Source organism: Ailuropoda melanoleuca, chromosome 3, assembly GCF_002007445.2.
Source record: "Ailuropoda melanoleuca isolate Jingjing chromosome 3, ASM200744v2, whole genome shotgun sequence".
Taxonomy (NCBI): Eukaryota; Metazoa; Chordata; class Mammalia; order Carnivora; family Ursidae; genus Ailuropoda; species Ailuropoda melanoleuca.
In genome coordinates, this window is record NC_048220.1 from 66,971,104 (window position 1) to 66,989,767 (window position 18,664).

At 36.6% G+C, this 18,664-nt stretch overlaps 1 protein-coding gene across 8 annotated transcripts in view; it reads right to left on the minus strand.

Annotated features, from left to right (window-relative positions):
• Positions 1-18,664, minus strand: part of KIAA0825 (KIAA0825 ortholog) — a 393,004-nt gene that overhangs the window by 277,588 nt on the left and 96,752 nt on the right. For 7 of the 8 annotated variants that reach the window (XM_034656498.1, XM_034656500.1, XM_034656502.1 and 4 more), the window contains 5 exons: positions 12,053-12,147; positions 8,753-8,980; positions 6,484-6,749; positions 4,901-5,051; positions 443-633 (listed from right to left, as the gene is read on the minus strand). In XM_034656498.1, the coding sequence (XP_034512389.1) occupies positions 443-633; positions 4,901-5,051; positions 6,484-6,749; positions 8,753-8,980; positions 12,053-12,147 (931 nt within the window). The remainder of the gene's footprint in view (positions 1-442; positions 634-4,900; positions 5,052-6,483; positions 6,750-8,752; positions 8,981-12,052; positions 12,148-18,664) is intronic. The other variant, XM_034656501.1, reaches the window with a different exon arrangement.

The window sequence follows — 18,664 nt, forward strand, 5'->3', positions numbered from 1 at the left end:
ATAAACTACACTATTTAAAAGCTTAAAAACAAAAAGAGAAGCTAAAATCCCCTGGTTGCCTAGAATTTCAAAGTCAAATTAACTGCCCCATCACAGCACTGCTGATTTTTCTCCATTTCAGGACTTAATTTTCCCTCTTTATCTTATTTAATAACCTTTGTATATAAATGTTTTAGACTGTAATACATCTTGAATCATTTTTTAAGAAACAAGTGGGTTCTATATACAATTTTGAGGAGAAAAAGGAGCTAAGCTATTTTGATTGAAGTTCCACATTTCCACTTAAGTATCTCAGGAGAGTCGAATACGATTTCCTTTCAGATGTTAGAAACATGTTAAATATACAAGGAGTTATGTCATGAGATTCAGAATTACATTCTGCTTTATACCTGTTGATGAAAAAGTTTTCTTGAAAAGCAATGGTTTTCACAGCTTCAATTACCTGATCTGTGGAGTTCTCTTGTAACTGGGATGGGCCCGAGCATATCTGGAGGCCAGTAGACCCAAAGATTTCTCCAGCACTTCTGTTAGGATCACCTGGGCTAACTTAGGGGGCAGAATGGTCCAGAGATCATGACGAAGAGCGCAGAAGAAATAATGCCACATCTGGAGTGAGAAGGAGCATCTTTCCCCCTGGCAAAACCACCACACATTAAACAATAGAATCACATCTTCCAAAATGTCAGTTTGCTTCCTATGAACATAATTAGTTCAGGCTGAAAGGAAATAGCTGGAGAGTCTGACACACTAGATGACCAAGAAAGATTTTTGACAAGATGTAAAACATCCTCATTGACAAAGGAACATATGTTTTATTTCAATTACGAGACCAGATATTCTAGTGCAAATCCAGACTGCAAGCTTTTAACCTAGCATATCTTGATTTACCTACTCCGAGCCTGGAGTTTAAAATCTATTTTAAGCAATCAGCTCTACAGTTGCCAAACAAGTTCATGCTAGTTTAAGATAGTGGGCTGGTTCTTCTAAAATTAAATTTTAATAATTTAAATTGTTTAAGTATATATATTTTTCTGAGACCATTACCATCATTGAGGTCATTCTTATAAATGTTTGAGATTTCACAGTATGAAATGACGGGAGTAAAAATAAACTTATATACCACATACTTATCAACATGCATGAAACCAAGGGGATGGGTAACTACTAAAGATTATTACGTTAGGCTACTTCATTCATGGAGTTTTCATAACCATGACAGAAACAGATACTATAATGGTCTGATTTTACAAGAGTTTGTAAAGCTTAGGCAGATGTTATCATTTTTACAGTACTTCGTACTTCCAAGGGGCCAGATTCTCCTTCCTTTCCACCCCCTAAAGATCTCTTCTGTGGGTACCAAATTCTCCCTGACCACAGAGGAAGACCCAACAACGGCCAAGGCCAGTGGGAAAAGGCAGAAATGAGAAGGTGGCCTCAAGTGATTTATAAGCATTAATGAGTTAACGGGCTCTCAGGGAGGTATGCTAGTAGTTTGACCTCATTTTCCTCAAACCAGATAAAAAACAACTACTTGAAATAGGAAGAGTTGACTGTATTTTTCAAATATTACCCTGATTCTTACTACATCAAAAATTAAATGAGAAAAACTTCGCATTTTATCTCTAAGCAATCCTCTTTGACTTAAAATTCCTGCTTTGCCCACTACTTACAGTTCTCAAACAAACATCATCAAAAAAACCAAAAAACAAAAAACTCCTGTTCTTTTATAGCAGAAGTTGATAGTTTCTCATGCAGATATGCCTATCAGTATTTTCCTTACATACTATTCTTCTGATAATGTCTCTGATTGCTAAAATCTTTGGTAGTCAGTCACTGTAAGAATAATTTATGGTCAATTTTTATTGACTTTCAAATGGAGTTTATAAACGAGTAGAACTGGTATACTTGGGTGGGAAACTACAGCATCAAAATGTCCATGAGTCAAGTTCAAAGGAGGAAGCTTTGACCACTTCTGACTTCTGGACTAGACGTACATCAAACTGTTTAAGAAAAAAAAAATCACAAAATTCATGTGGAAGCAGCAAAATCAGAGTTTCTTATACTTTGTTTGCTGTGTGTTCTGTGAAAAAGAATGCTTTTTAAAATTTCCTGAAGTAAGAAAGGAGTTTTAAAGCTTGATTTTGTCATACCTTTTGTGTTCTATGTTAATTAAAGCAAAATTGCCCCAGCTGATGTAATGACAAGTATGAATGATTTACACTAACTCTCTCCATGGCAATGGACGGGTGCCTTTAATAATGTAGCCAACATGATTTCTCATATTTTTAAAAATAAAAACCAATTTCCTTAATAGTTATCAATAAATGAGAAAATAAAAGTAACTAGGCATGTAGATTTCTTTCCCTGAAAGTGAAAAATACTTATTTTGAGACTTTTTTAAAATATAAACTTTGTGTTTACTTAAAAATATTCCAAATTGGTCATCGTTCTCACAATTCTCTTCGAAGTGTGTATAACTGTAATGTATGCAAGGGTTTTCATTAAGCTAAATGTGACTCATTTATTTTTCTGACCTGTTTCTCTATTTGTTGTCATTTCAAAAGTATTCTGCTAGTAAACATCTGTTATTTTTGTAGACCCACTATAATGTAAACAGATGTGAGCTTTTATTTAGAGTATATATCAGGAAACAAGCAGCTGGGCTTTATTATATAAACCATTCAATATTATCTTTGAACAGACAATTCTTTATTCTTTGACTATTGGAAAACACAAGTTGCTAAAATTGAGCAGATGTCAACTATACTAAAGGCTTAATTTTAAACATGTAATCTGAACACCCACTGTGCCATCTGACCAGCACCTCATCCAAAAGATATCGAACTCTTTGACCCTCTCAACCTGACAGTTTAGAAAAGGGAAATAATGTATCGAGGGCTCAACTGATATCACAAAACACAAGGAAATACTCTTTCATATCTTGTAAATTCTTTCACTATTTCCTTACTACACTCTGCACATGGCGATAGGCTCCCCTGAGCTTTCTATCCCACCCCTCCCCTCCATGCAGGCAGATTTCATCTCCTTTCCTCTCAGAACAGCCCTGCCAAAAACACACCAGTCCTGTTTCACAAATCAGCTGGAATAATGGGGAGAGGAGAAGAAAAGGGTGCAGGGGATGGGATAAAACCATTGTCAAGTACTCCAGTTGTCAAAACAGTTTAAAATCTGTGCTATTTTTAGAAGTTTCTTATTTTTGGTAAATAGAAAAGCAGTATCACTTTATTTTCCTGAGCATAAATAACAACCACGAACTCTGCAATTAAATTGTAACTACTGACCATGTAAGTATATGCAAGCTACAGTACCATGTAATCACAGGGTAACTATCTCGTTATTTCCGTCTTTGAAGCTAAAGCCTTGTCATAAGATCTAAGAGCTGCATGTTACATGGTAATTTGTTGTTGTTGTTTTTTTTAAATACTTGGTAACTTCAATAACAGGTTCTCAGTGCATCCACTTATTATTTATACCGTACAACTCTTCTAGCTCCCGATTTGTCTAAGAGAAAACATCAAACTCCGACGTTGGACGTAAGAGTGAAACGATACCTGTGCCTCAATGAAAGCATCGTATAAAATTGCTCATTAGTACACTGACATACTGAAATGGTTTGAAACAGGAGATGGACTCATTTTCAATCTGTTTACCTCAAGCCAAATAAGGAAGCTGTGGTGCTGCCGAGAGAGGGGAAGACCAATACTCTTACTCTTATCTCGGGCTGCCAGCTGCGCCATCACTTTCCCGCGCTCATTCTGCCCACTGCTGTTTGAAGTACAGCAGGTTTGGAAAACCCTGTATGAATGCTCTTGCAAAGAGAAAAACTATCCGGGAAGGGCCTCTGAAGGAGAGATGAAATGGCCTTAGAAAAAGTGGAAAGCCCTCGAAAAGAGCTTCTTAGCTACTTCTCTCTGTTACAGCAACATTTATTACGATAATAACTCAGGCATAAATAGAGCCACAGGAACCTTCGGTGTCGGTGTCGGGGAGTTGACAAGAGTGGCTCCCCTGACTAACACTCCACTCTGTTTTTCCCAGTACTCCACAGCGATCAGCACAGTCAGGAAAAACAAGAATCATAAGCTTCAATCCCGAGGAAAAGGGTAAATTGGGAAAGCTAATGAAGTCGGGCTTGACTGGTGAATTTTTTAAAAACCCTGATTATCTTTTATTAAGATATTATAAATGTTTCACCCTGCCCTGAAATCAACTTCAAGGAATTTCAAATATTGGGGCTTATGTATAATCAATGGGATTGAGGGGAAGGGGAACTAACGAAGCCTCATGATGAATAATTTTAATTGATCCTGGATTTGCTTGTACTGGGAATCAGTAGGCTTTAATTCAGTGGAAATTTGGGATTTCAAAACATGGGCTAAATGAAAATAGGTAAGCTATAAATGATCAGATGGGTCTTAAAGCACCCTCATAAGAACATACAACGAGTGGGAAAAATATATGTACAAAGAATAAAGCGGCTTCAGAAAAGACATTTAGCAAAAACAGAAATACATAAGGGGAAAAAAAGTGCAGGAATACCCACAACTGGTCCCTTTGGAGAAAAATATAAAGTTGTAGCATTTTGGCATTATCTCTTTGACTTTTCATTGTATCCCGTTATATTCCAACTTAGATAGCACATGCTGCAGCTCAAATTAAGTTATTTTTACTTTTAAGCAGAAGGAGGGTTCTGATGTCTAGCTATTTCAGGTTTTTAAAAAGTGTTTTTCCTAAGTACAAATTCAATATTTAAAAAATATTATCCTAACAGCCTTCGTGTGTTAGTAATGCCAAGCTCATGTTTCTAATTAGCCAGAAAGCAGGTAGGCAGTAAAACATATTTGTGTAAAAAGGAGGGATAGTAAACTTAACTTCACACCTCATAAAAAGCTTTGTAGTCATCCCAGTGGTGGCTCTCAGCGTCCTGTAAAATGCTTGTAGCACAAACTCTGACGCAGTAGTCCGTAACCTGAAACTGGAGAGTGTTGATGAATTCCTGATATCTTTGGACGGGCACCAGGAATATGGGTCTGTTCAGAGGGAATGATCAAAGAGACAGAGATTTAAGGCCTGTGCAGTAGGCGGTAACAATCTCCAGTACTACAAATGGTTTTGATTATTAGATATCAATCATTCATTTCCTCCTAATGCTGAAGTCTGCATCCACATTCACTTTCCAAAAAGAAAAAAAAAAAAGAAAAAAGAAAGGAAAAAAAAACGGTCTTTGTTTTGCAAGTCCTTTGAAAACGTACATCTGCTGTTCCACAAATATGCACTTCAACTTGAGACGAACTGCATTGTCAATACATCATTCAAAAATAAAAGTATTCTTTGTAAGCCTATTATTAGAGATCAGTGCATTACTTAGGCATGAGGGTATCGTTATTATAGAGAACAACATGCATTTGTCAGAACCAACTTTTATAAAGCTATCACACGTCCCACAAGCACACTCTTTTTGTTTTAAAAATTGTAATTTTGTAGATGTCAATTATCTCATAAACTGTTTTAAAATATTCTGCAGAAATACAGTGATTTCGGGCACATTTTGTTTATAAATTCAAGTATGATTCACCATATCTGACTGACTACTTACGGGAATTAAAGAAATATCAGAGCTACATTCTGCATCAAGCCAAATTTATTTTACTTTTATCTTTAGTTATTTATGTCACACTTTCTTGTGCTGTCTCTCCTAACTAAGGGACTATAAATGCTGTGTCGGGAATACCGAAGAGATTGTCGACTCAGGCCGGACAGCCAGGTGCATGTGGTCCTCTTGCAAGGGGCTGTGCTGTCTCCTAGAGGGTGCAAGAGTCTCCAGAAAGACCATGTGGTCATTATCCTATTTCCAGAAAATATACAGTCTTTTTAGACTACGAATACATGAGAATTAAGACTGAGAGATGCTTTCTGCTCAGATATTAAGGATAGCTTATTACTACATGGATGCTTTGAAATGCATTTACATTGGTCAAGGGCATAGATGGAAAATGCATTTATTCTCTAAGTAGTCCTAACATCCTGTTTGCTTAGAAACAAAAGAACGAAGTGCCTATTTCACAACCATGTATACAAGGGTCAAAAACAAGCTTAGTTTTCTTTTCCAGGGTCATCAGTGTAGGGTGCCTTACAAAATGGAGAGGGTCTGTTTGGTCAGGTCATAAACAGCACGCAGAAAATGGTCGCTCCAGATCAGAATATGGAAAATGTACGGGTTTCTCTCTGGAATAAGCCTTTAGAAAGACTAGCTGTCTTTCTTCCTAATCTATGTATCTGGTTTAATCGATCCCATGCTCCAACTTTTTGACATGTTCAAGTCAAGACAAATGAACATAATTCACCATGTTCATTATCATTTTCTCCTTCTCGAATATTATCATCAAAATTTCACTCCAGTGATATCCAAAGATTACACGTTCCTTTAAGCATGGCTATCAACTTAATGTAAATGACACTCACTTCTTAGTATTTTCTTTCATCAAATTATCATACTGCATAAAATGCTGGAAGACATAGACCGCCGTGGAGAGCAACGTGTGTAAGTTTGTCAGGGGTGCTTTGGAAGGAAACTCCTTGACTCTCTCTTGTAGTCTCCCCAGGACAGCTGTAGCCACTTCACAACAGGCCTCCACAAAGTTTGCTCTAATTTCCTGGAAAGAATCATCTCTGCATGCAAGAGCCAGTGGAAGCATTGTGTCAAGTTTTTCCATGATGTCAGAACAAAACTAGGGAGAAATAAGTGTAGCACTGAGTTATTTGTACTCTGACAGCGTGTAATTTATGTACAGGGGAGCCAAATTCCTAAATAATGAATTTGGCATCAAACATAAATATAATGACACAACGTTATAATAATCAGTTTCTCAGTTTCTTGTAGAAAGTTAAATGTTTTATGTCAAATAAGGAAATACCAAAAGGATGCTTCTCTATATATAACCTTCCAACCTTATGCTTTCCAGACAGACATTATGAAAAACTCATGAAATAGCTTTACATAACAATACTTTATTTGTAGTTAATAGAACTTGGAAAACATGTATTGTTGAGATTAATCTTGATGTTAATATGACTGCATTATTTTTAACTTATTCTAATTTTTTTGCTGAATTTTCATTAAGTATCTTATTAATCACCACCTATACATAAGGTCTATCAATTTAATTTAAATAATCTAGAAGTATCAGAAACAACCACATGACATCTTCTTATTGGTAAGGAGTCAGCAACTTTCAGAAGTGATGTGCCTGGCTTTTCAGTCGTTGTTATGAATCTACTTTTTCTTAATGGTGAAGGAGGTATGGGGGATGGGAAGGCAAAACTTGCTTGCACTCCCAATTTGCCAATAGTGTTCCCAAGGGAACGTTGTGGAGCCTCAGGTTGGCAGTAGCCAAATAAGTAGGTCACTTCAAGAATGCTCTTTTTTTTTTTTTTAAAGATTTTATTTATTTGAGAGACAGAGAGCATGAGCTGGAAGAGAGGCAGATGGAGAAGGAAAAGCAGACTCCGTGCTGAGCAGGGAGCCCCATGTATGGCTCGATCTCAGGGCCCTGGGATCATGCCCTGAACCGAAGGCAGACAATCAACTGAGCCACCCAGGCGCCCCAAGAATGCTCTTTTAAAAACATTCCAATCCTAAATTGCTGAACTCATTGCGGGCTTAATACTGAGTAACTGTATTTATTATTTTGAGTAATTACTTCCCATTTTCTAAGTATGATCTGTGACTCTCAAGGCACCCATAAAGATGCAGGACGGATGCTAACGGAATAGAATGTGCATTAGTGTGTAAATAAAGATTTAGAGGCTGCCTAGACCGATAAAAGACAGTAAGTCCTTCAACCTCCTAAATTTCCCCCGAAATCATTCAAAGGTATAGCTCAAGCAAGGAGTTTTCCCATCTCCCTATGACGTCACAGAAGCCTCTGCTTTAGGGGCCTCAGACTCACAGAGCAACAAGTTGTCCACAGGTTTCAGTCTTTTTTCCTAACAGTGGCTGTGGCCCGTGGACACCAGAGAAGAAATCTGGTATTGAGTTAAATACCAAGTATTTGCCAAGATGTTCCACAGGTTCCCTTTGCAATGTCTTATATTTATTTATTTTTTTTTATTTTATTTATTTATTTTTTAAAAGATTTTATTTATTCATTCGACATAGATAGAGACAGCCAGTGAGAGAGGGAACACAAGCAGGGGGAGTGGGAGAGGAAAAAGCAGGCTCATAGCGGGNTTTTATTTTATTTATTTATTTTTTTAAAGATTTTATTTATTCATTCGACATAGATAGAGACAGCCAGCGAGAGAGGGAACACAAGCAGGGGGAGTGGGAGAGGAAAAAGCAGGCTCATAGCGGAGGAGCCTGATGTGGGGCTTGATCCCGTAACGCCAGGATCATGCCCTGAGCTGAAGGCAGACGCTTAACCGCTGTGCCACCCAGGCACCCCAATTTTTTTAAACATTTATTTTATCTATTTAAGAGAGAGGGAGAGACAGTGAATACAAGTGGGGGAGGGGCAGAAGGAGAGAATCTTCAAGCAGACTCCCTGCTGAGTGCGGAGCCCCTCGCGCAGCACTTGATCCCACGATCCATGAGATCACGACCTGAGCCGAAACCAAGAGTTGGATGCTCAACCGACTGAGCCACCCAGGTGCCCCACAATGTCTTATATTAAAAAAAAAAAAATTTCATTATGGCAGTCGACAGTTTGAAAGGATTTCATTTGACACTTGCCTTTGCAATTTTCTTTGGTTGATCTTCCTCAGGAACCAAATGACTGTCTTGCCAAACTTGCTGCACGTTTACAAGGTTCATAGCATAGGTTACAGCCAAAGACCTTTCATTCAGTTCCTGTTGGAGAATTTTTGTGGAAAAATCTTCAGTTGCTGTTGTTATACAATGTGCCATGGGAAGAGACACTTCTTTAAATGCACTTCGCCAAGCAAAATCTAGTAAAGTAGCCTGAAATATAAATTTATATGAAGTCATATTAATCTTAACTCAGCAACAAGTGTTCATATTGTTATAGATATAAAATTATTACTTTCTTTCAGCATTTGAATATAGGCATTCTTTGATAAATGGCAAAAACCATTCTTACAACCTGAAAAATATTACCCAGTGAATAAAGCAATATACAAAAACATGTGTATTCTTTACACAGAGTAATATACTGGCATTTCATTTTAATTCATCAGTAGATTTAATCAAAAACTTTTTTCAAAATTTAATCTTTTAAATATAGTTCAATAACACTATCTTTATGAGAGTTAAAAGTTATACTTACTGTTTATCACATAAAGCAACCTTTAAATTCAATATATTTAATAAAGCCTAAATTAGATTTTTATAGTCTTTTTTATAGTTTATTGTTAACAAGTATTGCAACATAAGACTGGGTTTAATATTCAATCTTTTATTTCTTTTTCACTCTCAGAAATCCAGACAAGCCAAAAAAGAGCGACAAGAAATTTCTCAGAGATTACATCATGGCAGCTCTCTAGAGTTTTACTTCTTTAGGATTTTATTCAGTTTCTTCACTACTTTTGCTCCAAGAAATGAGGAATTAAAATTATTTGCATTGCTCTGTGTTGGGGGAGGATGCAGTAAATGGGCTGGTCATGTTTTGTCTTCTTTTTTCTTGGGGTCTGGGCTCAGTATAATTATGAATGTATATTATCCCCAAGTCCTCTAATGCTATCTTAAGTCTAAAAAATTATGGGTAGTAGGTGAACCCAGGCTTAGCATTAAATTTTCCCTGTTTCAGTGTAATCTTGATTACTGTAATAATTCACTTACCCAACTTCAGAAGACCCTAGGCTCAATATAACTGACTGAATTACCTATTTTTCTGGCTCTCAGTTCTTTGGTTAGAAAACTCAAAGAGCTGATTTGGGTGATTTCTGGTTTCTCTCAGTCTAAAATTCTCTCAGTCTATGATCATTAGCTTACTTTTCCTATACATACATCCCAGTCAGCATTTATTTAGTGCTTTCTGTATATACTGTACAAAGTAATAAGGATGATTCATCTTCTAGAGCTAAAATTCCATATAATTCCATGACTATAATCAATAATCAAATCTAAAATCAAAATTTATAATAAAAAAGTGGCTCTCATTTTCATTATGTATGAAATTATATTGTAATTTAACTTCTCCTTCTAAAGCATATTTGGACCTTTAACATAATGGGGCCTGAAGACACATTTCTCATCTTATTTTTGCCTAAAATTAGTCAATAATTGAGACTACTTAGCTCATACAATCTCCTTTCTTATAAGTGAAACTTCAGAAGGCTCACAGGTATTGTTCTCTGCTCTAGTAGTACTGGCGTGGGACCCATTTATGAGAGAAATGTAAAAAGGAAGTTACTTCCATGAAAATTAAAAACAACAACAAAACTCTGCTTCTTGTTCTCCCCACCAGGGCAAGTCTACTCATTAAAACCGTTCATTCTTTCATTCATTCATTCATTCATTCATTCAAGGAAATATGTTCTGGTGAAAATTGCCATTAATGCCATGACTACAGTGACAATACTGTATTTTGTGCAATGATGATTACCTTTGCCCGTCGTAATTTATATGTGATTACAATATCTTGACCCATCTGAATTCTCTTTTCAAAATACAGAAAACCAAGCACATTAAGAGCTGCTCTTAAAAAGAAAACTGGAAATTTTTACTACTCAAATCAACTCCTAGAAGGTTGTTTTCATGAAATACTATTTGCCTACTTCTACTCTTCCCATCTGATGTTGGACACCACACACATCTAGTTAGAATAGAAAATGTTTACTAGTTGATCCAAGAAGAAAGAGGAAATAATGTGGCTTTCTGTCCTGTGCACAGAACACATACCTTCTCCTATTACCGAAAGCTAATTTCTTAATACCTACGCTGATTTTGGCTAAGGCATAATATATAATTTTCCATTTTCCTTATTATTTCCCTCCCTTTCTGAATTGAAACTCTGTTAAAACTCTGGGGGTGGGTGTTGCCCTTTTATTTTTTTATTTCTTTTTAAAGATTTTATTTATTTATTTATTTGACAGAGAGAGTGAGAGAGCACAAGCAGGGGGAGCAGAGGAGGCAGAGGGAGAAGCAGGCTCCTCGGTCAGCAAGGAGCCTGAAGCGTCATTTGATCCCAGGACGCTGAGATCATGACCTGAGCCAAAAGCAGACACTTAACCGAGGGAGCCACACAGGTGCCCGTTTTTTGCCCTTTAAAATGTTTACCTGCTATATCCGTCAAGATCCATTCAGAAAACAGAAACCACACTAGGTATTTCAAAAGGAAGAATTTTATTGTAGGGCATTAGATACTGAAGTGATGGAATTTTGAGGAGCTGAACATGAGATATGAAGCAAGACAGATAGTCACAGAGTCAGAAGCCACTGCCACTTCTAGGGCTGGAGGAACAAGAAAAGGGACTGTATGTGGGAGTGTAGTTACTGGGGCCACCAGTGTGAGTTAAAGGTAAGGCAGACCTGACAGGTGGAGCTGTGTGTGGAGAGCAGGGTCCCTGGAGGAGATGGCAGAGTCACCCCTACCACCAGAGATGTTTCCTGAAACAGAGAGAGGGGACGAAGTACTCTGGTTTCTCTCTCTCCACCCTCCAGTCTGCCTTCACTGCCTTCCAATGGGCGCAAACTCCCCAGAAGCCAGAAATTAAGAAGCCTGGAGGGCGTAGTTCTCTACAACATAAAACGGAGCAGAAAAGTAGTCAAGGATGGGAGAGCAAACAGGTGGAGGCGGGCACTCTAAAATAACAGAGCAGTTCAAGCTGTTCATTAAAAACAAAGATTGCTTCCCTTGCAGCGCCCTACTTCCTGCAGGGAACAGACTGTGCATAAGAGCAGGGTCCCAACTAAAGTCAATTTTTGCCAAAACTTATAAGCTAATTTTCAACCAGGAATTTTTTCTTTAGTGGCAAAGGATAAAACTCAAGACATTTTGATTCATAATGGATTTACAGACATATGATGCTGTTATATATGAGTAAAAAATAGCACCCTTTTTTCCTCATTCACCTCTTTCACTGATAGCAATTGCTCCGAAGGAACTGTGGTTTCATTTGCTCTATGTTTCTCTATTACAACTTCGTGACTGATTGGATCCAAAATTCCTATGTAAGAGAAAAGAAAACACACAAACATACATTAAGAAAAACAAAGCATAGCAGATGGAATTAATAGACTCAGGTTAAAATTAATTAGGTAGGAAATCTCTGTCCCTAGTACAGAGAACATACACATATATCAAGATGCAGAGAATACAGTCAACAAGACATAGGGTGATGTCACCATTCCAGTAACTACAGGATCAAAATATATAGAGCCCCTTTCCATACATTGATGACATTTATAAGCTATTTATATTCACATTTGATATACATGCATATATAATCTGTAAAGTATAGATCCCTTGTCATTAATACATTTTCATGTTGATAACGTAGGATTAAAGAGCAATGTTAATTTCCTTGTTAATTTAACAATTTAAATTCTAAACTTCAGAATGGTGCATTAAAGAAATGGTGGTGTTCCTTAGCACATTAATACTTTCTTTCTCGAAATGAGGAAGAACAGAAGCACACGGGTAAACATCAGGACATCAGAAAAAATTACACTGTTAATAAATATATCGATAACCCATCAGAAAAACACAAACCCTGGGATAAGAAATGATCTTTAGCTTTTAAAATGGAAGCACTTCCTCACCTTTATCTGTTAGAATTAAGGAAGTCTTTTCCATGGGGAAAAAATAGAGCTACAAAAACGTAATTTAAAAAATATGACAGGGGGGCCTGGGTGGCACAGCAGTTAAGCGTCTGCCTTCGGTTCAGGGCGTGATCCCGGCGTTATGGGGTCAAGCCCCACATCAGGCTCCTCCACTATGAGCCTGCTTCTTCCTCTCCCACTCCCCCTGCTTGTGTTCCCTCTCTCGCTGGCTGTCTCTATCTCTGTCAAATAAATAAATAAAATCTTTAAAAAAGAATGACAAAAAGAAATCTTTCCAATTTTCCAGTAGGGTTCTATTAATTATAGTTTAATTTGAAATGAATGAGTTAGCATTTACCTTTTGTTTTTGCTTAGACTTGATATGTTTTGATCAATTACAAACTTTTGATGCATTTTTTTAAATTTTAGAATCTTAAGAATCAGTTTCTGCTTACATCCTGAGCAAACAAGGTTCAAAACTTACTGATTCTTATCAGTGGGACTTCTGACTGATACAATCATCTAGAAGATGTGTGGGATTTTTGGTTTTTGTTTTTCTAAATTTTTGGTTTTTGTTTTGGTTTTGTTTTGTTTTGGTTTGGTTTTTCTATGGCTCTATGAGCATAATCATGAGTGATTCCTAAGTAGTACAATTTACGAAAGCATTCTCTACAAAGGTAAATACTCCGTTTGGTAAGCAATAGTAACCTTTTTAGAAATTTTATCAGAGTTTATGTATTGTGAGGAAAAGTTTTCCTCAACTCCAATGTTCTTAACCATTTTGGATTTGTGAACACTTCTGAGAACTTGATTAAAGCAACAGAATACTCCAAGCAAAATGCACAATATGATTGCATGGTAGGTGTGCACACACACACACACTCACACTCTCACGCACACATGATTCCCGGGCCCTCCTGCACAGTGCATTCATGAACCCCAACGGCCTATGGACTGTTCTTTAGGAAGCCTGCTTCATTTCTCAACACACACCACAACACAGAGAGGGTTTTAGATCAGTGTTATACCATTTAACCTAAAATGCCTTCTCTCTCTCTCTTTTTTAAAGATTTTATTTATTTATTTATTTATTTATTTATTTATTTATTTATTTATTTGACGGGGGGTGGAGGGGAGAGAGAGAATAAGGAACAGGAGCGAGCAGCAGGCAGAGGGAGAGGGAGAAGCAGGCTCCCCAAGGAGCAGGGAGCCCAATGCGGTGCTTGATCCCAGGACCGTAGGATATTGACCAGGGCTGAAGGCAGACACTCAACCAATTGAGCCACCCAGGCGCCCCTAAAATGCTTTCTCTATGGCTTGCATTTTACTATGTCTTTAATAAAAATGGTACCATAAATAATTAATTCTAATATTGAAATGAAATTCAGATTAATGAAAGATTTTAAAGTAAAGAAAAATGAAACTATAAGGCCATTAAAAGAAAATATGGAATTTTTTTTTAAAAGATCTCAGTAGAGAAGATTTTTCAAAAGGACACAAAATGCAGAAGCCATAACGTAATTCTGCATTAAAAAATTCTGCATAACAAAAATATCATTAGCAGTTAAAATAGATGTGACAAACTGAGTTGGCACTCTCTCAAAATGTCCATACTTTTTCTTTTAATTAATAGACTTTATGTTTTAGAAAATTTTATGCTTACAGAAAAATTGAGCAGAAAGTACAGAGTTTCCATATACTCACTCTCTCTCTCAATGGCCTCAGGTCCCCTATTTGCTAACATCTTTCATTGGTGTGGTGTATATTTCTGTGTATATGTTTTTAAAGTAGGCTCCACGCCCAGTGAGGAGCCCACTGTGGGGCTTGAACTCATGACACTGAGATCAAGACCTAAGCTGAGATCTAGAGTCAGACACTTAACTGACTGAACCATCTAGCTGCCCCTGGTGTGGCATACTTTTTACAATTGAGGAACCAATATTGATTACGATTGCCTAAAATGCATAGTTTACATTAGGATTCATTTTTTATTAAGCTTATATTTTAATTCCAGTATAGTTAACAAGCAGTGTTACAATAGTTTCAGGTATACAAAATAGCAACTCAACAATTCCGTACATCATTCAGCGCTCATCAGGGCAAGTACACTCTTTAATCCCCATCAGCCATTTCCCCCATTCCCCCCACCACCTTCCTTCTGGTAACTATCAGTTTGTTTTCTTATAGTTAAGAGTCTATTTCTTGGTTTCTCTCTCTCTGTCTCTTTTTCTTTTGCTTGCTCTTTTTGTTTGTTTCTTAAATTCCACATGAATGAAATCATATCGTATTTGTCTTTCTCTGACTGACTTATTTCATTTAGGATTATAGTCTCTAGCTCCACCCATGTTACTGCAAATGGCAAGATTTCATTCTTTCTATGGCTGAATAATATTCCGTTATCTATCTCACATCTTCTTTATCCATTTGTCAATCAATGGACACTTGGGTTGCTTCCGTAATTTGCTATTGTAGATAACGCTGCTATAAACATAGGGCTGCATGTATCCCTTTGAATTAATGGTTTTGTATTTTTGGGATAAATCCCCAGTAGTTTGATTACTGGGTTGTAGAGTCGTTCTATTTTTAACTTTCTGAGGAAACTCCATACCGTTTTCCAGAGCAGCTGCACCAATTTGCATTCCCACCAATAGTGCAAGAGGTTTCCTTTTTCTCCACATCCTCACCAAAACTTGTTGTTTCTTGTGTTTTTTATTTTAGCCATTCTGACAGGTATGAGGTGATATCTCATTATAGTTTTGATTTGTATTTCCCTGATGATGAGTGACGTTGAGCATCTTTTCATGTGTCTGTTGGCCATCTGGACGTCTTCTTTGGGAGAATGTCTATTCACGTCTTCTGTCCATTTTTTAATTGGATTATTTATTTTTTGGGTGTTGAGATTTATAAGTTCTTTATATTTTGGATACTAACCCTTTATTCGATATGTCATTTTTAAATATCTTCTCCCAGGTTGCTTTTTAGTTTTGTTGATTGTTTCCTTCACTGTGCAGAGGTTTTTATTTTGCTATAGTCCCAATAGTTTATTTTTGCTTCTGTTTCCCTTGCCTCAGGAGACGTATCTAGAAAAATGTTGCTAGGACTGATGTCAGAGAAATTACTGCCTATGCTCCGTTCTAGGATTTTTATGGTTTCAGGTCTCACATTTAGGTCTTTAATTCATTTTGAAATTAAGGATTCATTCTTTGTGTTGTGAATTCTGTGGGTTTTGCCAAGTGGATAATTACATGTATCCACCATTACTGTTTCATATGAAATTATTTCACTGCTCTAGAAATCTCCTGTGCTCCATCTATTCACCTCTTTCCCCCTCTTCCCTTCCCTTGGCAACTACTGATCTTTTTACTGTCTCTATACTTTCGCTTTTTCCAGAACGTCATTTAATTGGAATCATATAGTATATAGTCTTTTCAGATTGGATTCTTTCATTTAGCAGTATGCATTTAAGATTCCTCCATGTATTTTTGTAGCTTGGTATCTCATTTATTTTTATCACTGAATAATATTTTACTGTCTGGATGCACCACAATTTATTTATCTATTCATCCACTGAAGGACATCTTGGTTGATTCTAAGTTTTGGCAATTATGAATAAAGCTGCTGTAAACATTCATGTGTTGGTTTTTATGTGAACATAAGTTTTCCACTCATTTGTGTAAATACCTGAGAATGTGATTACTGGATAATATAAGACAGAATTTAGCTTGTAAGATACAATGAAATCATCATCTTGAAAGGCTATACTATTTTACATTCCCATCAGCAATGACTGAGAGTTCCTGTTGCTTCACATCCTTTTAAGAATTTAGTGTTGTTAGTGTTTCAGATTTTAGCCATTCCAACAAGTGTGTAGTGGTATCCCTTTGTTTTGCTTTGCAATTCCCTGATGACATATGATGTCGAGCATCTTTTCATATGCTTATTTGCCATCTGTATATCTTCTTTGGTAAGGAGTCTGTTCAGATTTTTTCCTCATTTTTTAATTGAGTTTTTGTTGCTATTTTCTTGTTGAATTTTAAGTGTTCTTTGTATATTTTGGATACAAGTCCTTTATCAGATATGGGTTTTGCAAATATTTTTCTCAGCCTATGGCTTGTCTTTTCATCCTCTTAACTAACTTTTCTTTTCACTTGGCAAATCCACTTTAGAAATTAACTGTCCAGATATGCATGTGCACGAAGACAAAGTTCAAGGAAATTTGCTGTATCGTTGTTTGTGGTAGCAAATGAAGAGGAAAACAGAACCCTAAATGCTTATCAATGAGTAACAGGTTAAATTATGGTACATGTGCCATTGGAAAATTATTCACCTATTAGAAAGAATGAGATCTTTCTATATAACTGTTAATAAAAAAGAATGCATTGTATGACAGGATTTCATGTTATTTAAACTTGGGGATATATAAAAAAGTAGTTGTCTCTGGAAAGGGAAACTAGACAACTGGAGTGGGAAAAGACTTAATTTTCACTATATGCTCTTCCGTCTTGTTCAAGGTTTTACTATGTGGATCGACTACTATTCAAAACAAATTTTAAAGAAGAAAAAATAATAAATATCAACTTGTTAGTGACATGAAGGGACAATGCTTAAATTCTTAATGTCATCTTACTTTTCTACAGAGAGATCATAAAATCAGCTAATTTAAAAAGATATTTAACTCTGGAAAAATAACACTAGTTCAAACTATGGGCTTTGCAGATCTATTTCTGGAAATAAGTTATCTGCCATTGTGCAGCTATAGATTAAGACTCAAAAAAAAAGTTAATTATATTTATCATTTCACTTCCAAATACATTATGTTTATTCACTCAAAGTAACATGCTTTGATGTTTATACAAACCATTTGCCTATTTTCAAGATAAATAAGAAAAAAAAAGATAAGCTTCCCAAGACTTCTTTTGCCAATGAGCAATTCTAATAGAAAATGGATTATCAGGCAGTTATGAATACAATCTTTCCCCCAAATTAAAAAAAAATTAAAAATCTAATCCTATATATAGAGCAAAAGGGATCATTTTAAGACACTATTAGTAAGATTGGTTCTAGACTAATAAGTATCTTGTGGTTTTAATGTGTTGTGGTATTTTTGTATTTATTTGGAATTCAAAATGGTCAATATCAAAATTTGGCACTGTCAAACTTTATGAGCTCTGTGAACACGTGACAAATGATTTCATCTATTTAAATATATATTGAAAACTCTATACGCTTATTAGCACTGTCTAGTGAAGTAGCCCATTTTTTGGCTCATCACTCTAAAACATACTTATTTGTATGCAGTCAACAGTGGTTTCCTTAAGAGCATGCCCAGATTAAGGACCTCAGTAGAGAGCAGAGGGTCACAGGAATGCCAGCTGCTAAACAGTCTCCCCCTAAAGAGTTCTCTGTGGTTCATTTTACATTTCTGGTTAGTTTCCACACTGCCGCTTTCTTTCATAGAGAGTAGAGGTTGGCAGTACTTCCCTGTGACATCCACTTTCACACCCAAATTGGTCTTCATAGGCTCCCATTGTGTGCACTACAAAGCAACTTGCCTTGTTGGCAGCTCTAAGTGGGAACTACAAGTCTTTCTTTTCTTCACTGTTCTTTTCTGGCTCACAAGCAACCTCCCACCAAAAGCTGAATCTGTGGAAGAGACTACATCCAAGAGATAATACTATGAAAAAGTATGAAGAGAAGCCCAGGTGGCCACCTTGCAAATTTCCAATGTGGAAGCCTTCGACCTCTCTGCCCAAGAAACAGCTAAAGTCCTAGTGTAATGAGCTTTACAAACCCTAGGAGCCTCTTTACCTTAACTACATACGCCTCCCTAATACAATCCCTTAACCATCTAGCTAAGGAACTCTTAGAAGCCATTTGACCCCTCTTAAGACCCCCTAAGAGTACAAACAATCTTTCAGAAGA